This window comes from Pelecanus crispus, chromosome 5 (genome assembly GCF_030463565.1).
Source record: "Pelecanus crispus isolate bPelCri1 chromosome 5, bPelCri1.pri, whole genome shotgun sequence".
Lineage (NCBI taxonomy): Eukaryota > Metazoa > Chordata > Aves > Pelecaniformes > Pelecanidae > Pelecanus > Pelecanus crispus.
This window is the reverse complement of record NC_134647.1, coordinates 54,015,931-54,034,973: the sequence shown is the minus strand read 5'-3', so window position 1 is coordinate 54,034,973 and position 19,043 is coordinate 54,015,931. Positions and strand designations below refer to the sequence as shown.

Here is a 19,043-nt window from a genome sequence, read left to right as displayed (position 1 = left end):
AGCAGCGATGGGGCCATCAGAAACCACGTGCTTCCCACAACAACCAAAACCCATGTCTAAATGTGAAACTTTCTTGGTATTAAAAGCAGTGGGAATGAAAAAAGAGGGAGAAGGGGAAGAGGAGGCTTCCAGAGTGTAATCCAGAATGTGGTATTAGGACTCTCTGAGTTTCTGTGCTTTTTTTGGTTAGTGGTAGCATCTTGCAGTTGTTGCCTCTCTCTAGCACAAAACCACAATCCTCTCTAGTTATGGGGTCATCTGTGGGAAGTCAGGTTTCCCTTAAAATTACTACGTTGGTTTGTATGTAAATAACGCCACTGCATCTTTCCATCCTCCCAGACATATCCCTGGCTCTCACCTCTCCCCTGTGTTTGGAGGGGCCCTAAGGGCAGTTCTGAAACTTGTGAAGCCAAATCTAGTCCAAAGCATTGTCTCCCACACTGGCTGCTGGGGTCTGGATCCAGAGACCGTGAGGAGGGAGAGAGGGGAGGGAGGGAGAAAGCAAAGGCATGGGATTCATGCTGCTTCCCAGAGTGGAAACCATCAGAGAACTCAGCTCACCTTTCCATTTTGGTTGCACACCATATGACACCAGCTGCTACCTTGTCACAGCCCTTTATCTTTCATGAATGGAGACTAAGTTATTTTCCATATGACTGTCAAGGAGATGAGTTTTGCTTATGAGGAAGGTGATCCCAAAAACTCTCGCTAGACCTGGTCAGGCAAGTCTTCTAGTGCGAATGATTGTTTTTCATTAATACTATTTATTTGTACTGTAGTTCACCCTCAGGACCCCAGTCGTCGTTCAGGCTTCATCGTGCTAGGCACTGTACCAAAACCTAACACAAAGAAGCTCCTGGCCGCCAGAGACATTAACAGGCTTGGTGGCTTCTTGGGAATGACCTGCCAGCTGTTGCGAAAGAGTCAAGAGAAGGAATGTCCCATCTGCCCCATGCTGAGATGTAAGAAGAGCACAAGACCTGCCTGCTATGGCAGATAGCATTTTTCATGTAGTACCTGGCCAGCGCATGGCAGGGAGAGGTAACATGAAAATCACAATTATATTTTTGTTATTAACAGATTATTGACTGTTGTTACCTACCGATTGTCCACTGTGGGTTCAATGCCATGTAAAGAACTACTAAAGACAGACCCTGCTGCATGGTGCTTGTTTAAAAACAGGACACAGGGAAGCATGCAGTGAGCAGGACGAGCGTCCCGGTGTGAAGTGGTGTGTGAAGTGTACTTTGGCCCTATTCCCATAGCTTGGGTAGCCAGCTGCAGGAGAAGACTGTGCAGATGTCAAGTTGTGTAGCACCTCCTCTGTGCTGTGCAATAATACCATCTGAAGGGCCCATTTCTATGGCATTGCTTTTCCAGCTTATTGGCTGTCAGACTTTTGCAATATTTTCTAGTGGAGAAGTAAACAGCCTGTCTGTGAATTTGAGCCTACAGAGCAGAGGTCTATTAACTTAGTTTTATGAAGGCCTGGAAAGCGACCCCATGGATGTTTTCCTTCTCTCAATCACCCACAGATCAGAGGCTGTAAAACTCTGCTCTAGTTTAGGGCAGTGGGTAGGTTTGATACATCAGAAAGCTGGTGATAAAGATTTAGCGTATGTGGTGTAAACTAAGTAGACTGAATGCTAAAGCTAAGCATAACGTGTTCAGAATGAGGTACAAAAAGCCTGCTTGGATATTACAAGTTACTGTCTATGCATTAGGTAGGAAGCAGGTTTTGAGGCTTTTTGTAAGGATGCTGTGCAGGACATTAGACAAACAGGTTTAGGATCAAAATAGGGATGGTAAGCATGTTTGTTTTAGTTCGGAGGTATATTCCTGTGGTCTCTGAGACACTAAAGTCTAAATATGGTACAAGTGGAAAATTTATGTTTAGTAGGGAAACCTGCTTTTCAGTACCCGGTTCTAGAATTCTCCAGCTGTTTTGTAGGAAAAGATCAGTGAAAGGTGGGCACTGGAAAGTGCCCCAGATTCATCATGCAGTGGCTCAACCAGCAGTGACTTTAGCTGTCTATGGGCCTGTAGCTTTATGGCAAATAAGGTACCTGGCAAAGAAGGTCTAGTGGGACAGGTATCTGGGGAAACTTGTGCAATGCTCTGGAAGGAGTCAAAGACAGAAGCGAAGGATATAGAGTCAGGCATCCAGTAGCTGTCCCTGGTGGTATGCGGGCTATACCAAGTGGAACAGAGTCACATTGCCTATACAGCACCCTCCTGCTATAGGCGAAATGGAAGGAGGAGGGCAAATCATCCCACATTGCCGTGAAACACTCTCAGTGCTTCACCTGCAAGGGAGGATGCAAAGCCACTGACTGTGAGGAGGGGCTGGAAGAACTCTCCTTTCCAAGAAACACTATGTCTGCTACACCTGCATAACAAAGGACTGACTGGGATCTCTCAGGGGCACAGGTTGCTTTGGCTGAAATAGCTCCCCTTGAGATGGCCTGCAGTGCCAGTTGTACCTGGTGTCACTGCGACTGCAAAATGGCACAGTGACTGGTTATCCAACTGCTGCAACACAGCAGCTCAGTGTCCCAATGCTGTGGTGTCAAACAAACTGCGTTGGAAGGGATTGAAGGGAGGCCACCTTGTCTGGCCCTGCCTTCCTCCGTTTCAGCCTCCTCTTGACTGTACATGCAAAAAGCATCCCAGTGCTGCCCTGGAGAGAGACAGCACCAGCAGGCTTATGCAGTCATTGCTTTTAAAAGAGAAGGCAGAAGGCCATGTCAACTGCCTTGTGGTATTTCTCTTAAAGCTGCCAATACACCTTCTGAGTGGCTTGGATGATGCTGACCTCTAGTGCCAGCTGATGCATCCTGGACAAGGCTTTTCAGCAAAGTGCCCTACAGGCACCCATGGCAGTTGGGTTGCAGAGACAACCAGGCGATGAAGAAACAGCAGAACCAAGACATTTTTGTCGAGGAATGAGGAACAGAAACTCAGAAGTAAGGACAATTCCCAGGCTTCCCTGATGGTGACAAAGGCTGGTCCTGTTCAGAGTGTGACTCCAGAAAGCCCAGGATGTAACATCTCTCAGCAAGCTCCTCCAGTGTCAGTGCTGGCATCCTTTCACTTCGTGTCAGAATTCATCGAAAAAATTTGAAGTAGCCAACACCCTGTAAAAACCAAGCTTCCCTCTCTCCTCCACTGACCTGGGGAATTGCTTTGAGCAGGCACACACACAGATGGCGTTGCTGCAGTTGTGACAGCAACTGCATTCATGCAGGCTGATGTAGGAGAAGTGTTTTGCCCATTAAATTGGTGCCAGATAATATCCTCCACGGGAAACATCCTAGAGCACAGAGTGGAGCAAAAGTATTGTCTGAGGCATATGAGTCTATCATGGTTATTTTTGTGGCTGCTCTTACAGTTTGTCTCTCTTGCAGGAAAGCAGACTAGTTATTTAAAGTATTTTTTTTTTTAAACAAGAAATTGGCACCAGCTGCTTCTTTTATGCCAAATGTCAGTCTGAAGTGAATTAAAATAGGCAGCTTATAGCTCTTCCCCTTAAAACAGGGGCTGATTAAGGAAATAATGACTGAGCCAAAGCTTCAGAAAGCACTGAGTGATGACTAATCCCCATCAAGGACAAATATCCTATATTTGATTCATCTCTTACTGATGTGAAAGGGATATTCATAACTTACAAACCCCATTTTCCCCTCTCCACAAGCACACACCTCCAAAATTTTCCTCCTGTTTCAAGTAATGTCAGAGTGTGCCATCACATGAAGAGAGGGGAAAAAAATAATTTCGCTCAGCTCTTTTTATTCTGTGTGTTTGTTGACACATACCCAGTCAGCTCCCAAGTCCTTTGACAGAAAAAGGGAAGAGTTTACAAATGGCCTTTTCAATAAGTTTCAGATGTTGTTAACTCTGGAAGCAGATGCAAAACCCAGAATCTGCTTGAGTTTCTTTCTTCTGCTTTGGCCTGTCAGCCAGGTTTGGAATGATTTCCATCACTTTTACTGGACTTGTTAATGTATCGATGGGTCCCTGGCCTCCATGCTGGGAAGGTGTGAAGGGCAAAGTCCTGCTAGTCTAAGCAGGGGAGGGAAATAGGTGTGTGTGTATGCGGGTGTGGGTGGGTAAGCGTGCATGTGACTTCATGTGTATGTTATTTAGTGTCTCCTACTAGAGAAGCTTTTCCGAGACATAGATGTGCATGTTAAAATAGGAGAATTAGGCATAAATGACATAAAATGAGATTTTTAGCTAGTGTTGTGTTTGCCTCGCGTGTAAGTTTGACTAGTAGTAAGAGACGTAAAACTCTGCTAGGCTTCCAGTTACCCGTAAGAGCACATGTATCAAACTGAACTGAATGTTCACTGATAGACACAAAACCAAAATGTTTACAGCATTCAGAGCAATAGCAAAGCATACCTCATGCCAGTCCTGGAGTGCCTCTCACTCATCAGTGCAAACTCTCCCCTCCCTGGGGGCCTCTTGCTTCTCCCTCCAAACCCGTCTCTCTTCGTGGACTTTCCTCCTCCTCCTCCTCCTCCTCCTTCTTCTCCTCCTTATGGTTACCTCCCTGAAGCACTCCTGTCCATGCCAACCTTCTTCTCTACCAGCACTGCTTGTTCCTGTGTAGCTGAGCCTGGATCTCACATAACCTCCTTCCTGCCCTCCTGTTTCCATACCCTCCATCCCCATCTATCGCTCTTCTCTTCTTTGCATTTTACTTCCCCAGACACTTGTCTCTGGTCTTGCTATCTCTCTCCTACATACCTCCTACTGTTGCTATAAAGCTCCTAGTAGCTATTCTTTGCCCATTATCTAAGAAGAAAACACTTCACATAATTTCTGCATTATCTTTCACTCCTGGGGCTGCTGCAGTTGTCTTCTTCCTTGGTACTGTTTTTTCTCTGGCATCAAAGCATTATATCACAGAACTGGAATTAAAGTACATTTTGCTGCTAGACCAGAATGCTTTTCTCTGCCATGCACCCCTTAGGTTTTGCAGAGGCTTGGCTTTTCCCCAATACTGTGTCTTCTTCCTCCATCCACGCTCCACGTGCTGCGCTTGTGGCAGGGGCTGGCTAAGTGAGAGGGCAGGCGTGCTGCGCAGAGGTAGTGGCTGCTTTGGCAGGGTCACAGCTGTGCTTCTGCTTGGCTTTCTGATATAAAAAAAAAGAATGTAAATAAAGGCGTGTGTGTTGTATTTGCTTAGTAAAGTCAGTTGTTCTGCTCAGTGCCTCCTCTTGGTTTTGCTGGAGGGATGTACCTCTAATTTGAGATTGCAGTAAACTCAACTGGAGTTCAGGGAACTGAGAGGATGGGAGGGAGGTGGCAAAAGGGGATGAGATTATCACCAAAACCCCCCAACATTGCTGGCGAAAAGGCAATGCCTGCTTCTGGAGGGACCTGGTGTACCACGGAAGTATGGGGACCAGCCACGGTATGAATTGCTTGTCTCCACTAGCCCCACAACTCCCAGTTTGCATCATGTGCTGTGTGCCACAGGCTGGATCTAAAACATGACCGATGAGGAGCTGCTCGGCTTTGCATTTACAGTGTAGACAACGGCGTTTTCCTAAGACAAATGTCTTCACATTGCTCTATTGGTGCCTGCAGTCACCAGCTAAAAAGCAATGAGGGGAAGGAGGCATCTTGTGTTTACTTATGCAGGATTACCGGTAATGAGGAGAACAGGGTACAAGTACTCCCTGGGGTAGATCCCCCTTCCTTAAAAACCGTGATCGAAGTATCTCATCCTCCTATAACCTCTCTCCCCCCCTCCTCTACAAGCAAACCAAACCAGACATGCAGAATTCAGATTTTTCTTTAAGCTCTCTGGCACGTCCATCATTGGTGGGATGGCAGTGTCCCACTGGCAGGAAGGGGCCTGGAGGACCCGACCCCAAACCCAAACACCAGTCCCAAACAAGGTGCAGCTGAAGATGTCTTTGTTCCTTGGGAAACATGATTGCGGTGGCTCAGAAGAGATTTAGTACATTACCGTACCAAGTGAGTTCAGAAGTGAGCCACCAGGTACCTGGGTAGAAAGACCAGCTCTTTTAAGATCTTCCCTATTACACGTTTTTATTTTAATTAGGTTCTGATGCTGTAACTGCCTCCGCAGTGTCTAGGTGCTGCTGGTGTTGGTAGATAACAGCAGAAGCTGTTTGGGCAGGACACACAGGCTGTTCAGTCTGATTCTTTCCCATTCAGGGGAAGGCATGGGCTTGGGTTCAGTTTGACCTTCCCTCTGCAATAGCTGCTTGTTTGCTAGGCTCACCTTCCCCTAATGAGGCTGGAGAAGCTCCTCAGCCATACCAGATGTCCGACCAGCGATGATATCCCCCCTGAGACATGTCACTGCATTGTAAAGTGTTACTCACCTGTACTTTATAGACTGTGAGGACATAATAAACAGCCTGAGACTACTTGCTTTGTGCCTGAGTGTCTGAAAAGGTGTGAGTTGAGCATGTTTTCCTGCATGGAGAGGCAAGTGGGAACTGCAAGCCCAGGGATGGACGGGTGTCTCCTAGCAGAATTGCCGAGGAGGAAAAGGATGGGAGAAGCTTGTGCCTTCTCAGACCCTGCCCTCACCCTTCTGCATCCTGGTTTCACTGGTACAGACATGCTGGATGGGGCAGCAAAGAAGGGACGTACTAACTCTAAGCAGCTGGTTTCCTCTGCTGAAGCAATTTAGATCCAGTCTCCCTGGAGGTATAGTTTGGGGAGATGAGTCAGAAATATCATCAGTAGGATCTAGGAGACTATAAGGAAGGTAAATCTGAAGAGCTTTCCACCAGTGCATTGTTGTCCTTTTCTGGGTACACCCTGCTGCTGCCTGTGATGGATTGCCCACCGCAAACCCCAAAACCAAGGACCTGAGCGCAAGCAGCATTGGGAGCAGCCATTCTTGGAGAAGGCTGCAGCAAAGTTTCCCCGCAGCGAGGGGCTGCTGGTGTCTGCCCAGGGAGTAGCTGTGGTTGGAGCTGCGTGGGAATGGAGCTGGCTTCAGCCCGGGGAGGCAGGCAGCATGGGGGGCGGTGGTGGCCGGTTTAGATGGGTGGTCTGAGCAGTCCTTCATCACGGACAAATTACCTGCTCTCTTGAACTGGGTGCCTCGCAGAAACCACACATAAATCTGCAGGATATTCCCAAAGGGGAAGCCAGGGCTGCAGCAGCAGATAACTGTTCAGCCATGCTCCAGGGGGAAAATGGAAAACTGAACACTTCTCTCCCTGCTGCAAACATGGCGGGGGTACACAGGGCTGCTGAACCAGCCGGTTGGCTCTCTCCAGCCTGACCACCTCTGTGCACATCCTTCTGTCCTGCGGGGAGAAGTGGCCATAGCTGCGGAGCAAACACTCTTTATCAGCCCATTAAACCCACTGACATGCAGCCAGAAGTGGCTGCAGTGAAGGTGGTGAAGCAGGGGCATCAGCCTTTCCCACGGACCTGATGCTATGGGTGGCACGGCTCCCACCTGCCCCTCTGGCAGCATTTTGGTCATGCTGCTTTATTGCCAAGCGTGAAAACAAGTGCCAGGTCTGCTCCCCGTTCCCGGGACCAGTGGTGGGGGATGCACGAGCAAGCGCTCCTGGGAAAGGGAGTAGCGTGGATGGATCAAGCATGATCAGGCCATGAAGAGCAAATAAATGCTTTCTCCATCTATAAAAAGCAGCCCCAGGCTCCAGCAGGCAGTTTGCATTGAGGTCTCGGCTTGATCCGTCCTTGGGGGATAAACTGGGGAGAGGCAAGCAGGACTAGGCTGGCGAGTCACCAGCAAAGCCCAGGATGAGGGCTGGCAGTGGGGATGGGGGCAAACAGGTAAGGAGTGGGAAAGGCAAGGGCTGGCTCAGCAGACAGGGAAAGCACATCTGGGGACTATGGTGTGCATGAGCTAGAGACAGGCAGCAAGAGCTGGGAAGTCAGAGCAACTCGGCGAGTCCCAAGGGCCAGTTTAGGGAGTCTGGAGGAGCCTGGGCTTGCTGGGGAAGGGTTGGGCAGCAGCTGAGGGCAATCTGAGGTACTAAAGGGAGAAGGGGAGGTGTTAGCAGGGACAGAGACCAGAGTGATGGCAGCTGGGAGTGTTGTTTGGGTGTCAGCAAAAAATTGTATGGTGGGAGGTCTGCTGCAGAGTGGGACTGAAGCAACCCTATGGGGGCTGCTGCCTGCTCAGGGAAAGGGCTTCAGTGGGAAAGGGTTGAGGCCAAGAACAGCATCTCCTGAGCAGGTCTGGCAAGTGAGGGAGAGCAGTGACCTGGATCTAGCCTGGCCCTGGGTGCACCAAGGGCACTCCTTGCCTGGTGCACAGCCCACCCTCCCTGCCACAAGGTGAGTGTTTGCTATATGGTATGCACAGGGTTGCATTTAAAAACAAAAATTAAATGAGCTTGTTTTCCTTTGGAAATCAGTGCAGTGGAATTTATCAGTCCCTTCTTTCTATCCCCCCCCTTTTTTTTGCCCTAATTCCCTTCCCTTTTTTTATTATTTTTCCTTTTTATCTGCTGCTTCTTCCCTGTAAGCCTGTCTCTGAGGCAAAGCAATTTACATGCACCCAAGGAAGGATCTACCATTAGTGCTGCTGTGTCTCTCCTCTTAGTTAGGATATATTTAGCTATCATCTTTGGTTTTTTGTTGGTTTTTTTGTTGGTTTTTTTTTTTTCCCCCTGTTCAATGGCTTTAAAGAGCAGGTGCTGGGAACAAAAAGAGAAGATTAAAAATACCTGCTGTCAGATACCTCTCCCTACGCAGATGTGCTCCAGCACTGTGCAAAGCAAGCACGTGAGCAGAGTGGATAACAGCTGCCCCTTGAAAAGCTCATTTGTAATTCTAATTTTTTTATTTCAATAATCTCTTTCCGCACTGCTACAAATTTCCAGAGCAGCTATTTCCTCTTGTGCTTCATGTGAACGCAGAGCGTGCTTTTGTTGGGAATCAATTAAATGTGCCGTGGGTTATGGTGAGGGCCTGTTGTCACACAGGAGCCACCAAGGGACAAGCGCTGCTGCCTGCATGGGCAGCTGCCTCTCCTGCGATGGGGAGGGAGTTACCCTGGGTGCGGAGGCACTGGTGGAGCAAGGCTCACCTGCAACCACGTGGACATGATGTCCCGCAGCAGCCCCTGGCCATCCCTGTCCCATAAGCTGTGCCCATGGCCAAGACCCAGCTGCGATGTGGCTCCTTGGGGACCCCTTGCAAGTGCCCCGCTGTTGTCACAGCCTCAGCGGCTTCCCTGCTCCTCCTGGGCACCATCACCAGCTTCTGAGCGATGCAGCGCTCCTGCCTGCACAGCAGCAAAATCCCGTCATGGGTGATCCCCTGCCAGCACCCTTTTCCCCATCTCTTTTGCCTACATCTCTCCTTAAACACAACCAGAGCTTAACAACAGCTTGCTGGTGGAGGAAGGGGCTGTGCCACATGAGCAGTGCCTTCAAGTCTCTCCCTTCTACTCCTTTGCATTCAGCATCTCCCTGATTTCATGCAGACAGCTCTGGGGGACTCGTAGTTGGGCTTCTGGCGGTCTCTGCTGAAGCAATGCAGGGAGCGTGCAGTGCTATCTTCAGGTTTTACTGTTCCTGATTGCCACCTCCATGGTTCCCCATCGGTTTAGGAGAAATCAGGTGTCAGGCTCCTCAGCGAGCCTGCCTGGCCCACATCTTCTGCGACGCAGTGAGACCCCAGCAGCGTAGCTCGCCCTGGCTCTTCCTCTCTTCCTCCTCCTCCCTGCCTCCCCTTCCCATCCATTTCTGTGTTCTCCCCTTCTTATTCCACTCAAACCCTATAAAAATACAAAAATACCCGGTACCAGAAACTTTCCTCAGAGCTTAGCTGTGCTTTGGGACGCATGTGCAGCGACACTTTGCACCCTGCCACCAGTTTCTTCTTTTTTTTTTTCCCCTGTTTCCTGCCTCATTTGTGTAGTTTTGGGGCTGAAAACTTTATTTTCTTATTCTTCAAGGTTGCTGGCACTTCACACATACTAACCCAGAAACAACAGCAGCAATACCTGGGGCTGAGAGGTTTTGTGTTTTGCTTCTAATGGGGAAGCCGGTAGCTGTACCCCTGCAAATGTCAGTGCTGCGCTGGCAAAGGGTGGCTGCGGATGCAGCTCTCCCGCTGCAGGTGCCTCCACGGTCCAGCCATCTCCCAGCCCAAGCATGCAGGGTCCCCCCAATGCACCCTGCCTGGGCTGTCAGGACCTCCCTGGTGGAAGTTAAATCCATCCTGGATCCCCATGGATGGGAGGTGGGTTTCATGCCAGGCAAGGCTGTGGCACAGTTACGGGAAGAGAGCCTGGCCCCAGGCATTGCAACACAGATGAGTTTTTTGTGTTCCAAAACAAGGACTGATAATGCAGGCAACTGAGCTGGAGCCGCGGGAGGCTGCTAAGCTAAATGAGACAGGAAGCACGTAATTAAATTAGATATAGAGTGGCATAAAGACATCTGAGTACATGTACGTCTTTGGGCTCGGAGGCTATTGCATAACCCTACTGAAGAGCTCTGCATTATAAAATATTGCACCTACCACATCCCGTGCTGGTGAGCTGCCTACCCTTGAAAAGCACCTCCCACCCCATCAAAAGGGAAAGTTAAAAAAGCTGCCCCAAGAGAGCAGAGCTGTTAGCCGGTGGTTTGTGCAGGGGGCTGGTGGCTGCTGCAGAGCAGGCAGAGGGTCTGTCCCAGCCTTGGCGGGGAGGATGTTGCCAGAACAGTCTGATCCCATTCCTGTGCCTGGGCTCAGACCCGCAGGCGTGGTACTGGCACTGTGCCGTGTCCCAGAGCCATGCACTGGTTTCAAACACCCAAGCGTGGGACTCTGTTGTGAGCATGGCATGTCCTACGGCTTTGTGCATCTTCTGGCTGAGCGACCATGGTGCCCAAGAAGACAGAGCCTTTGATTGACTCTTTCCCTCCCACTGAGGATTTATAGAGGTCTTGCCTTCCTGTGGAGGTTTGCAGGGACCAAGCTACTACCACAGGCATTTCCTTGCTTCTGCCTTGCCATCAGCTTTGCCTCACCTGAGCCAAGTGCTTCAAAAGCTGCTACAGAGGGGGTGAAGTACAACCACACATGCGCTTGCCCAACTTACTTTATTTCTATGGGAAAAAGCAGTGGGGAGACAGGGGCTGAAGCAAAGTGGAGGTTTCAGCAGGCTGTAATACCAAGGCAAGAGATGTGTAGAGTTTCTTCGCTTTGGTTTGCATCACCCATGCTCCTTTCCCATGGCCATAGCTGTTGCTGCCGTCCCAGCTGTGGTTTTGCCATTTTACATTTCCCTGGCCCCTTCAAGCAGCACATGGCTCCCAGCACAGCGACTGTCTTGGGGACCACGGACTTGCTGCCAGAAGTCATCTGTCCTGTGTGTCTGTAACACGTGCCCAGGCTCCTGGAGGTTTTCCTCTTAGCATAACCTGCTCAGGAGATGCCTCAAACACCAGGGAGAGTCACCAGAGCATCCTGGGACTTTGCAAAGCTGTAGGTGGGAGAATGGGCTGCAGCATGTGAACACAGTTTTAAAGGGAAAAGGGACACAGATAAAGTCCTGCTTAACACTGGGCATGCCCCAAAATGGTGAGACAAAACACCACCACAGCCTCACTGAGCACTGCATCTGTGCAGAGAACTGGGGAGGAGATAGAGAGGGAGATGCAGGTAATGGAGGAGAAAGGCCATTACTGTCCCAGACCCATGGCTGTTGTTGTTGGCCAACTGCTACAGCTGGAAGGTGAGTGCAAAGGGTATGTGTGCATAGCCAGTGCCAAAATACCTGTGTGTGGGTATTTACTCCTGTGGGTGCCAGGAGCCCATACCCACGTCAGCATGGCACTGCTGCTGCAACACCAGTGCTCCCAGTATGGCAGCGAGCTGAGGTGGAGCACCAGGTTGAAGTGGCCAAGCACTTCCAAAACCTGTGTTAGATCAAGTGATGTCCATGCTGTGGGCATGCACAGACCTTTTTAGTATCTGTACAGGCAAAGGCAATCTTACAACCCTCTCACCCTTACTCTTCCACTTCTTTCCTTAAATTTGCAGCAAGGATCACAGCTCTAATTGTGTTTTAAGGCACAGGGAAGACATGAACAAGAGCTTTCCGTAGCTCCAAACATTTATCTGTAGCTGAATACGTGCTAGCCATGAACCCTTAAACTTGTTTATTCAAGTGGAAAAAAAAAACCAGAGCTGTTGGGAAAGAGGCTGCTCTTGTCATTAGAGCCAAGACAGGAGCTAAAAACCTGTGTTTGGTCATTAGTCCTGATGCATCTTTTCTGGCTAGCCGTGGGCAAGACAATTCAGTGGCTTTTTCTAAGTGGTGGGAGAAAGACAGGAGTCCCCATTGCAGCTCAAGGGACCGGAGGTGCCTAGTGCTCCTCCAAAAGTCTCCTGTCCTGATATCCTCATGCTTCTGCTTGTCAAAGGCAGCTCGAGAGGAAACTTTCTCCCCGGCCTGGGGCCGAGATGGCTGTGTGCTGCCACCTCCCCTGGCACAGCTCATCTCCCATGGGCAAGACTCTCCTGCAATCTCCCATGTGTGATTAAGGCAGGCAGCAAGGGTAGGAAACAACCTCAACTTTGGAAAAACATCTGTGCTGGCTGTGGAGCTGGTAATAGCAGGGACCAAGTGGGGAGGAAGGAAGAGGATGAGAAGTGGAGATGGCAGGTCTTGCCTTTGCCCGTGGGCAGGGGGGTTAGGGTCGCTCCCCCCACCATGGTGAGCTCCCTCCCAGAGCCACTGACTGGGGAATTGCAGGGAGGGCAGCTCTCTGGGACACAGTATGAGCCCGACCTTGGCGTGTGGGACCTGTTGGCTGTCATGGACCTCTCTGCTTGTTGCACCAGACTTTGGGGTTTGCTGGTGCACAGTATCTGACACTGGTTTAACTTTTTCTCCTCATCCTTCTGTTTTGCTGGTTCAGTCCTTCCCCTCCAGTTTCCAACCTCTCCCCTGCTTTTAGTCTCTTCTTTCCATCTTCATTCAGTTCTCATTAGGATCCACCTTTATCAGATGCTTTCCCATGCTTTGCTACGACTTTCTTTGATACACATCCACTCCCCTTCTCTTCTTCCACCGTAGACCCAGCAGAGAACTTGTGATGAAGAAGTGCAACTTCTGCCAGCATGTGGGGTCAGAAATCAGTCCTTATTTATTCTAGCTGTGGACTGGCAGTGTAATTTGCAGGGTTGTGGAAACATTACACCCTTCTGCTCTATCTGCAGTGCAAGGCGGGTATATTGCATTGCCCTGGGGAGTGCAAACCCTTCCCCCAGGCTTTGCATCTGCCCCTGGGATGCAGCAAAATAGCTCGACTCTGGTGGGGACTGACATCCCCTGCTTAAACCACCTGGGGAAATGTGCGCTGCTGCGATGCTGCCACACCAGACTCTGCAGCACTGGGAGGATTGGAAGACCTCGGGCAGCAGGACAGAGCTGACGAATTGCCGTGCGTTACGGCGTCTGTCCTGTGCCTCTCGCTCTCCTCATCTGCGTACCCACCCGCCGGCGGTTACTCAGCAGGCTCCGCACGTCGGTGGAAACGAGCCTGTTTTTTCCTGTTATCGAGGAAGCAGTTATGACTGTAATGCTCAAGGACAAGCCTGGGCCTCCCACTCCCCCCTCCCTTAACAGCACAAAAGAAACCTACCTAAGCCGGTATCTTCGCCGGGCGCTGCCAGAGCAGCTTTTGGTTGGCTGGAGGCTGGAGCGATGCCGGGTCCCCCTCCCGGCTCTCCCGCCTCCCACCCAATATAAAGTACAGCTCCTCGCCGCTTTTCCAGCAGACAGCACGCGACTGCAGGCGCAGGTGGTAGCACAGCTGCCTGTTGCACGCTCCTGCTGCCGCCGTAAGGACCTGATGAGTTGCTGGATGCCTGGGTGCCCAGCTCTCAGCATGTGCCGGGGGTTAGCCGCGCTCCCCATCACTTGCCTGGAAAGGTAAGGGACTTCACCACGCCGCAGTTCTGGGATGCAGAGGGTTAGCTGGAAAAGATGCACCTAACTTTGGAGCGGCCAGGCCAGCCTCTGCTGCTGCTGCAGCCGTGATGTTTCGGTAGAAATTGGGGTACAGACCGCAAGGAAACACACAGAGAAAGATGGCCTGAGTGATTTGTTTTGGCTGCATTCCCAGAAGGGGAGCGCAGATGTAAAACATGCAGAGGGACAGGAGGCACACACTGCCCTGTGTGTGTCCGGGCGGACAAACACGCAAGGGTTGTTTCTCTGGCTCCGTCTCTGCAAAACTTGCTTCAGGTTGACAGCAGCAGGACTATTTTTGTCAGCATGGTCGAAATGTTAAGTGACATGTTGCTTCTCCTGCCAAACATGGCTACAGAGCCCCATGCTGCCGGCTTGACATTTAAACACTTATATTTGTGTGAGCGCCTTGGGATGCCTGAATGAACTGCAGCACACAAATAGCAGCAGGGCTGCACGCTGCCTCCGGGGGACCCTGGGGAGAGGAGCCGATTTAGCAGCAGCTCCTGCTGTATTGCCGCAGAGACCTCCTGGCAGGGAGGTGCCTCTGTGCCACCGCCACAGAGCTGTGGTGACAGGCAGCCGTGTCCCCGGCTCTCGCAGAGGGGGCTCTGGCACAGGAGCATCATTCTGCCACCAGGCTTGCTGGGCCTCGAAGGCATGGGGTAAGTGGATGGTGCCACCGGCGAGCGCAGCCATCTCCATGGCATGGTGGCAGGCTCCTGCTGACTCAGGGGCACCCCCAAAAAAAGCAAGGGAGCATCCGCCCTGTTACAGCAGCCTCGCAACAGGGCGGATGCTCCCGCTCTGCTGAGCAGAAAGCAATCGCTGTGTTTTTCCAGTGTTTTGAGAGCAGTGTAGCACTGCTGGGAGAGGGGGATGGCAAAAGGAGCCAGATTAGCTCCAGGGAGACAGGGGGGTGGTGGGGGCTCCAGCTGGGCACTCAGCAGCTGCTCTGCTACCTGCCCCAGAGGAAAAATCTCGCAGTGCTTTATAAATGTATGCGGCACTACCTGGGAAGCGAGCGGGAGGAAATGGTCCCCTGGGCTTAATGCACTGCTGAGCGTGGTTGCCAGGGAGCAGAAAAAGCGATTGGGGGAGCATGTATTTCATACATCGGAAGGCAAAGAAGCAGCTGAAGCTGAGGAGCAAGGGCTGTCCCTCCGCGCTGTGTCGGGTCCGTGGGGTGCAGCCCCTGTGAGGCAGGGGGGGTGGCGGTAGCAGTCCGGTGGTCCCACAATCCCACCTCTCTCTTTTCTCCCTTCCAGAGCCAAGGATCTGAAGAGCCGCTTAGGCATCCTGCTTCATAAACCAGAGCTGGGACACAGGATCAGGACCTCCAGCAAGTTGCAGCTGGGCTCCAGGCAGAGGTAAGCCAGGCGGTGCTATGTCCCAGGTTCAGCCTGGGACAGGTCCCCATGGACCAGCCTCTTCTGGGGGATGTTCCTGCCCATCTGCGCAGCGGAGAGGACAGAACGCAGCTCACCCTCCCCATGGTCCCACCCCAGCAGGCAGGGAAGGCGGATCACTTCCCAGCTCCACCAGTTATAAAATCAGACTGGGGAACTGATGCTCTGGCATTAGGCGCAAGAAAGCAGGTCCTTAGCAATAGACCAGAAACTCAGAGGGCTCCTGCAATTCCTGGTGCTTCCAACCACTGCCTGGGACCCCCAGGGAATGCAAGCAGCATTAAAAACAAAATACTAAATATCGCTGCTGAAGGCAAGACGTCTTCTTGCAGAGGAGGCTCTGCTGGGTTTGCACCAGCAGAAAAGAGCTCCTCTGAGTATCCTCTAGAGAAGCTACCTGGGCAAAGCTGCGCTATGGAGCTGAGGTCTGGTGAGCCGTCAGGGAAGGTAAAAGAAAGGGAGAAAGGAAAGAGAGCCCACAGGTAATGCATACTGGGGTCTCGCTTTGGTTTCTTACTGAGTGCCGCTGTCTTCCTTCTTGTACTGTCTCCCATTAATGGGGGCCGCTTGACTGAAGCATTCTCATCCTTCGCCACAGGGCAGGAGAAGTGTTGTCAGCAGGACAGTGAGCCTTACGTCCTTTTGTCTTTTCCAGAGACTCCTCACGAGAGGTACTTGAATGGAGGGAGTCCTTCGACCAGCTCCTGAAGAGTAAAAGTGAGTAGTATCTCGTTTTCTTCTCTGGGTGAGAGCTTGTAGGACAAACACGCTCCCAGTGAGCAAGGGGGTGACTGTATGCTAGGAGCCAGTGTACGAGGAAATCTTGTCTCCTCCTCAAATGAGATGGTTTAAGATTTAGAAAGAGGCCCCTTTCCTGCCCTGACAGAGCTGATGCGTGGGGCTCATCGCCTGGCTTGCAAAGCTGTAGCCTTTTCTTCTGGGTGGGTGCTTTTTGGGGGACACAATTGTTGTCTCGCAATGCCTCGCTGCTGCCTCAGGTCAGGAGCATCATCATGGGCATCCTGTGTGCAGCAGTCTGTCAGGGGAAATGCCACGCCATGCCCTGACTGTCCCTTTCTCCACACTCAGGAGAAGGCAGCGTGTCTGCTCTCAGTGTCCTCCTTCGCACAGCAACACAGCCACCTCCCCACAGGCTTTTGTTGCTCAGAAAACTGCATTGCTGCCCTCTGTCTGTCTGTGCTGTGCCTCCAGGGATGGCTCTTCCACAGGGAGAAGGAATTCAGCTGCTTTACTGAGTTACATGTAGCCATTTTCCCCTCCAATATTTGCTATACGTATGGTGGTGCACAGGGTTCCTGTACGGTGCTGTCTCCCTCTCCCCCATGCAGACACTACCTCCAGACCCAGAGAGGGGAACCTCTTTTTGAGTCCCACATGTAATCTCTTCCTTACACTGGGCTTTATAGCAGGTACACAATGGTAGAAGTGCCAAATTTTAATACAAAAGTAGTTGTCTACCTTAAAAGCTATTCCGCAGCAAGAGAAAGTCCTTCCATAGTGCTAGTTTGGGGCTAGGCGTATTTTTTTTTTTTCCAGCCTTCCTCATGTGCCGTGATGGCTAATAAGCATCTCCGGCTTTGTAACTTAATACATCCCTCCAGCCTGGCTCTGAAATCCTTGCTGCAATTACTCTCCCATACTCCTCAGCATCTCATTCCCCCTAGATTTCAGCTGAGAAATAAAAATAAAGCCATTGCTGCTTGGTTCCTGCAGGCGTGCTGATACCTCAGTGGATTTCTCCTTAGGTAGAATTAGCTCTTTTCCAAAGCTGTAAAAAAAAAAAATACTCTGAAGCCTCATTACAGAAAGGTCAGATAAATAAAACAGAGGATTACTTGTCTGTGGGAAAGGATTTTATTGGAGTCTAGAGGCCAATTAGCAGCATCTCAGAGGGTGGAATTTGCCCGGAGGGAAAGGAAATCTGCAGATGTCATGGTCTGAGCTCCCAGAGCAATGCTCATGCTTGCCGGCAGCGCCTTGTCTGGCAGCCATCCTCCTCTTCCTCCCCCTCTTCTGCCCTGTTAACTGCTCTTCTCTCCCCTCCACAGATGGGGTGACGGCCTTCCACACCTTCCTGAAGACGGAATTCAGTGAGGAGAACCTCGACTTCTGGCTAGCATGTGAGGACTTCAAAAAGACCCGGTCGAAAACCAAGCTGGCCTCCAAGGCCAACAGGATCTTTGAGGAGTTTGTCCAAAGTGAGGCACCCAGGGAGGTGAGGGCATTTTCTGCCTCTGTCCTGTGGCATTGAACAGGGTGGGAAAGGAATAAAATATCCCAGTGAGTTTTATTAAAGTGGGAAGATGTGCTTGCGTTCATGACAGCTTTCATTTCAGCCTTGCGGGGTCCACCAACATGAAGGGATATAAAGGCTTGTGAACATCTTCACCCTCATCTGAAGATGAAGAAAACGGTTTTCCTCCCGCCATGGGAGGGGAGTTAATGCTGAGTTAATCTTTGTGGACGCTGCTTCCTTGCAGGTGAATATTGACCATGAAACCAGGGAGATCACCCGGAAGAATCTCTCGGGTGCCACCTCTGCTTGCTTCAACGAAGCCCAGGCCAAGACCCGCACCTTGATGGAGAAGGACTCCTACCCCCGGTTCCTGAAGTCCGCCTCCTACCAGGACATGACCAAGCAGGCCACCAGCCGTGGCATCAGCAAGCGGTCGCATACCTGACCCGAGCCCGAATCCGCCGCGGGGGGACGAGCCGGGGGACCAGACAGAGGCTGAGAGACAGTTTGCGAGGGCTGAGGTCTGCGTGGCAGGCTTTCGGCTGAAGTCCTGGCGTTTTAGGAGGGTCCCCGGGACCTCAAGTGCTTCCGCTTCTCACCGAGCTGCTGGGAAGAGAGGTCCTCCCTCCCCAGAGGAGAGGAGCGGGTGGGAATGGCTCGCGTGCCAGTGTGTGCCTGATGCCTCCCCTTGCAGCATGGCCAGAGACCAGCACCGCTGCAGGGACAGAAAGAAATGGGATTTGAGTTGCAAGCCCAGGAAAAAGAGGCTGGATTCCCCTGAGCATCCCTAACTGGAGAGCTCCCACCTGCTCTCAGGACCCTGCTTCTGATCTGCAGCATCAGCCACTGGTTGCAGAGCCAGCACAGGAGCCTGCAATTCCCGCAGTGCCTGGGGCAACCGTCCCAGGCCTGCCTGCAAAGCTTTTTCTATGAGGGAATGGCCAGAATAAAACTCCAAAGACTACGTGGCATCTTCAGCCAGAGGGACCCTGTGCTGCCTTCTGATCCTGAGATCCTTATTCTGCTGTTCCCTACGCATGCTCTGCATCAAAGCTTTACACCTTCTTCCAGTACAGCGTATCCCTAGCAGTGACGTTTTTATTCCTTGCTTAAGCTACACGACCTTTAGATTGCCGATAATCTTAGGTCACACGCATAACTCTTTATTACTATTATTGTTATTTATTTTATCATTATTACTACTATATATATATTTATTAGAAGAGCACTACTCAGAGCATACACACATCCCTTGCTCCAAGGAGCTTGTAAATTAAATTATTTTAGACATTGTAGCATTTAGCATGCCTCCCACCTTTTCTGTATAATAACTTGAGGGATGACCAGACAGATCTGTAACATGACCATGGAGCAAGGTACGCGAATAGCAGAAGCGAGAGCTGCAGTCTGGCACGGCTGCTAG

General features: G+C 51.0%; 1 protein-coding gene across 2 annotated transcripts; it reads left to right on the top strand.

Annotated features, from left to right (window-relative positions):
• The first annotated feature begins 13,835 nt into the window (after window positions 1-13,835).
• Window positions 13,836-18,065, top strand: RGS16 (regulator of G protein signaling 16). Of its 2 annotated transcripts, XM_075710725.1 has the most exons (6): window positions 13,836-13,915; window positions 15,223-15,324; window positions 15,696-15,845; window positions 16,019-16,080; window positions 17,433-17,599; window positions 17,865-18,065. In XM_075710725.1, exons 1-6 carry the CDS (start codon window positions 13,836-13,838, stop codon window positions 18,063-18,065), a joined length of 762 nt encoding a protein of 253 aa, XP_075566840.1. The 2 variants fall into 2 exon arrangements, with proteins under 2 accessions (XP_075566840.1, XP_009476581.1); XM_009478306.2 differs by lacking the exon at window positions 15,696-15,845.
• Window positions 18,066-19,043: the final 978 nt, after the last annotated feature.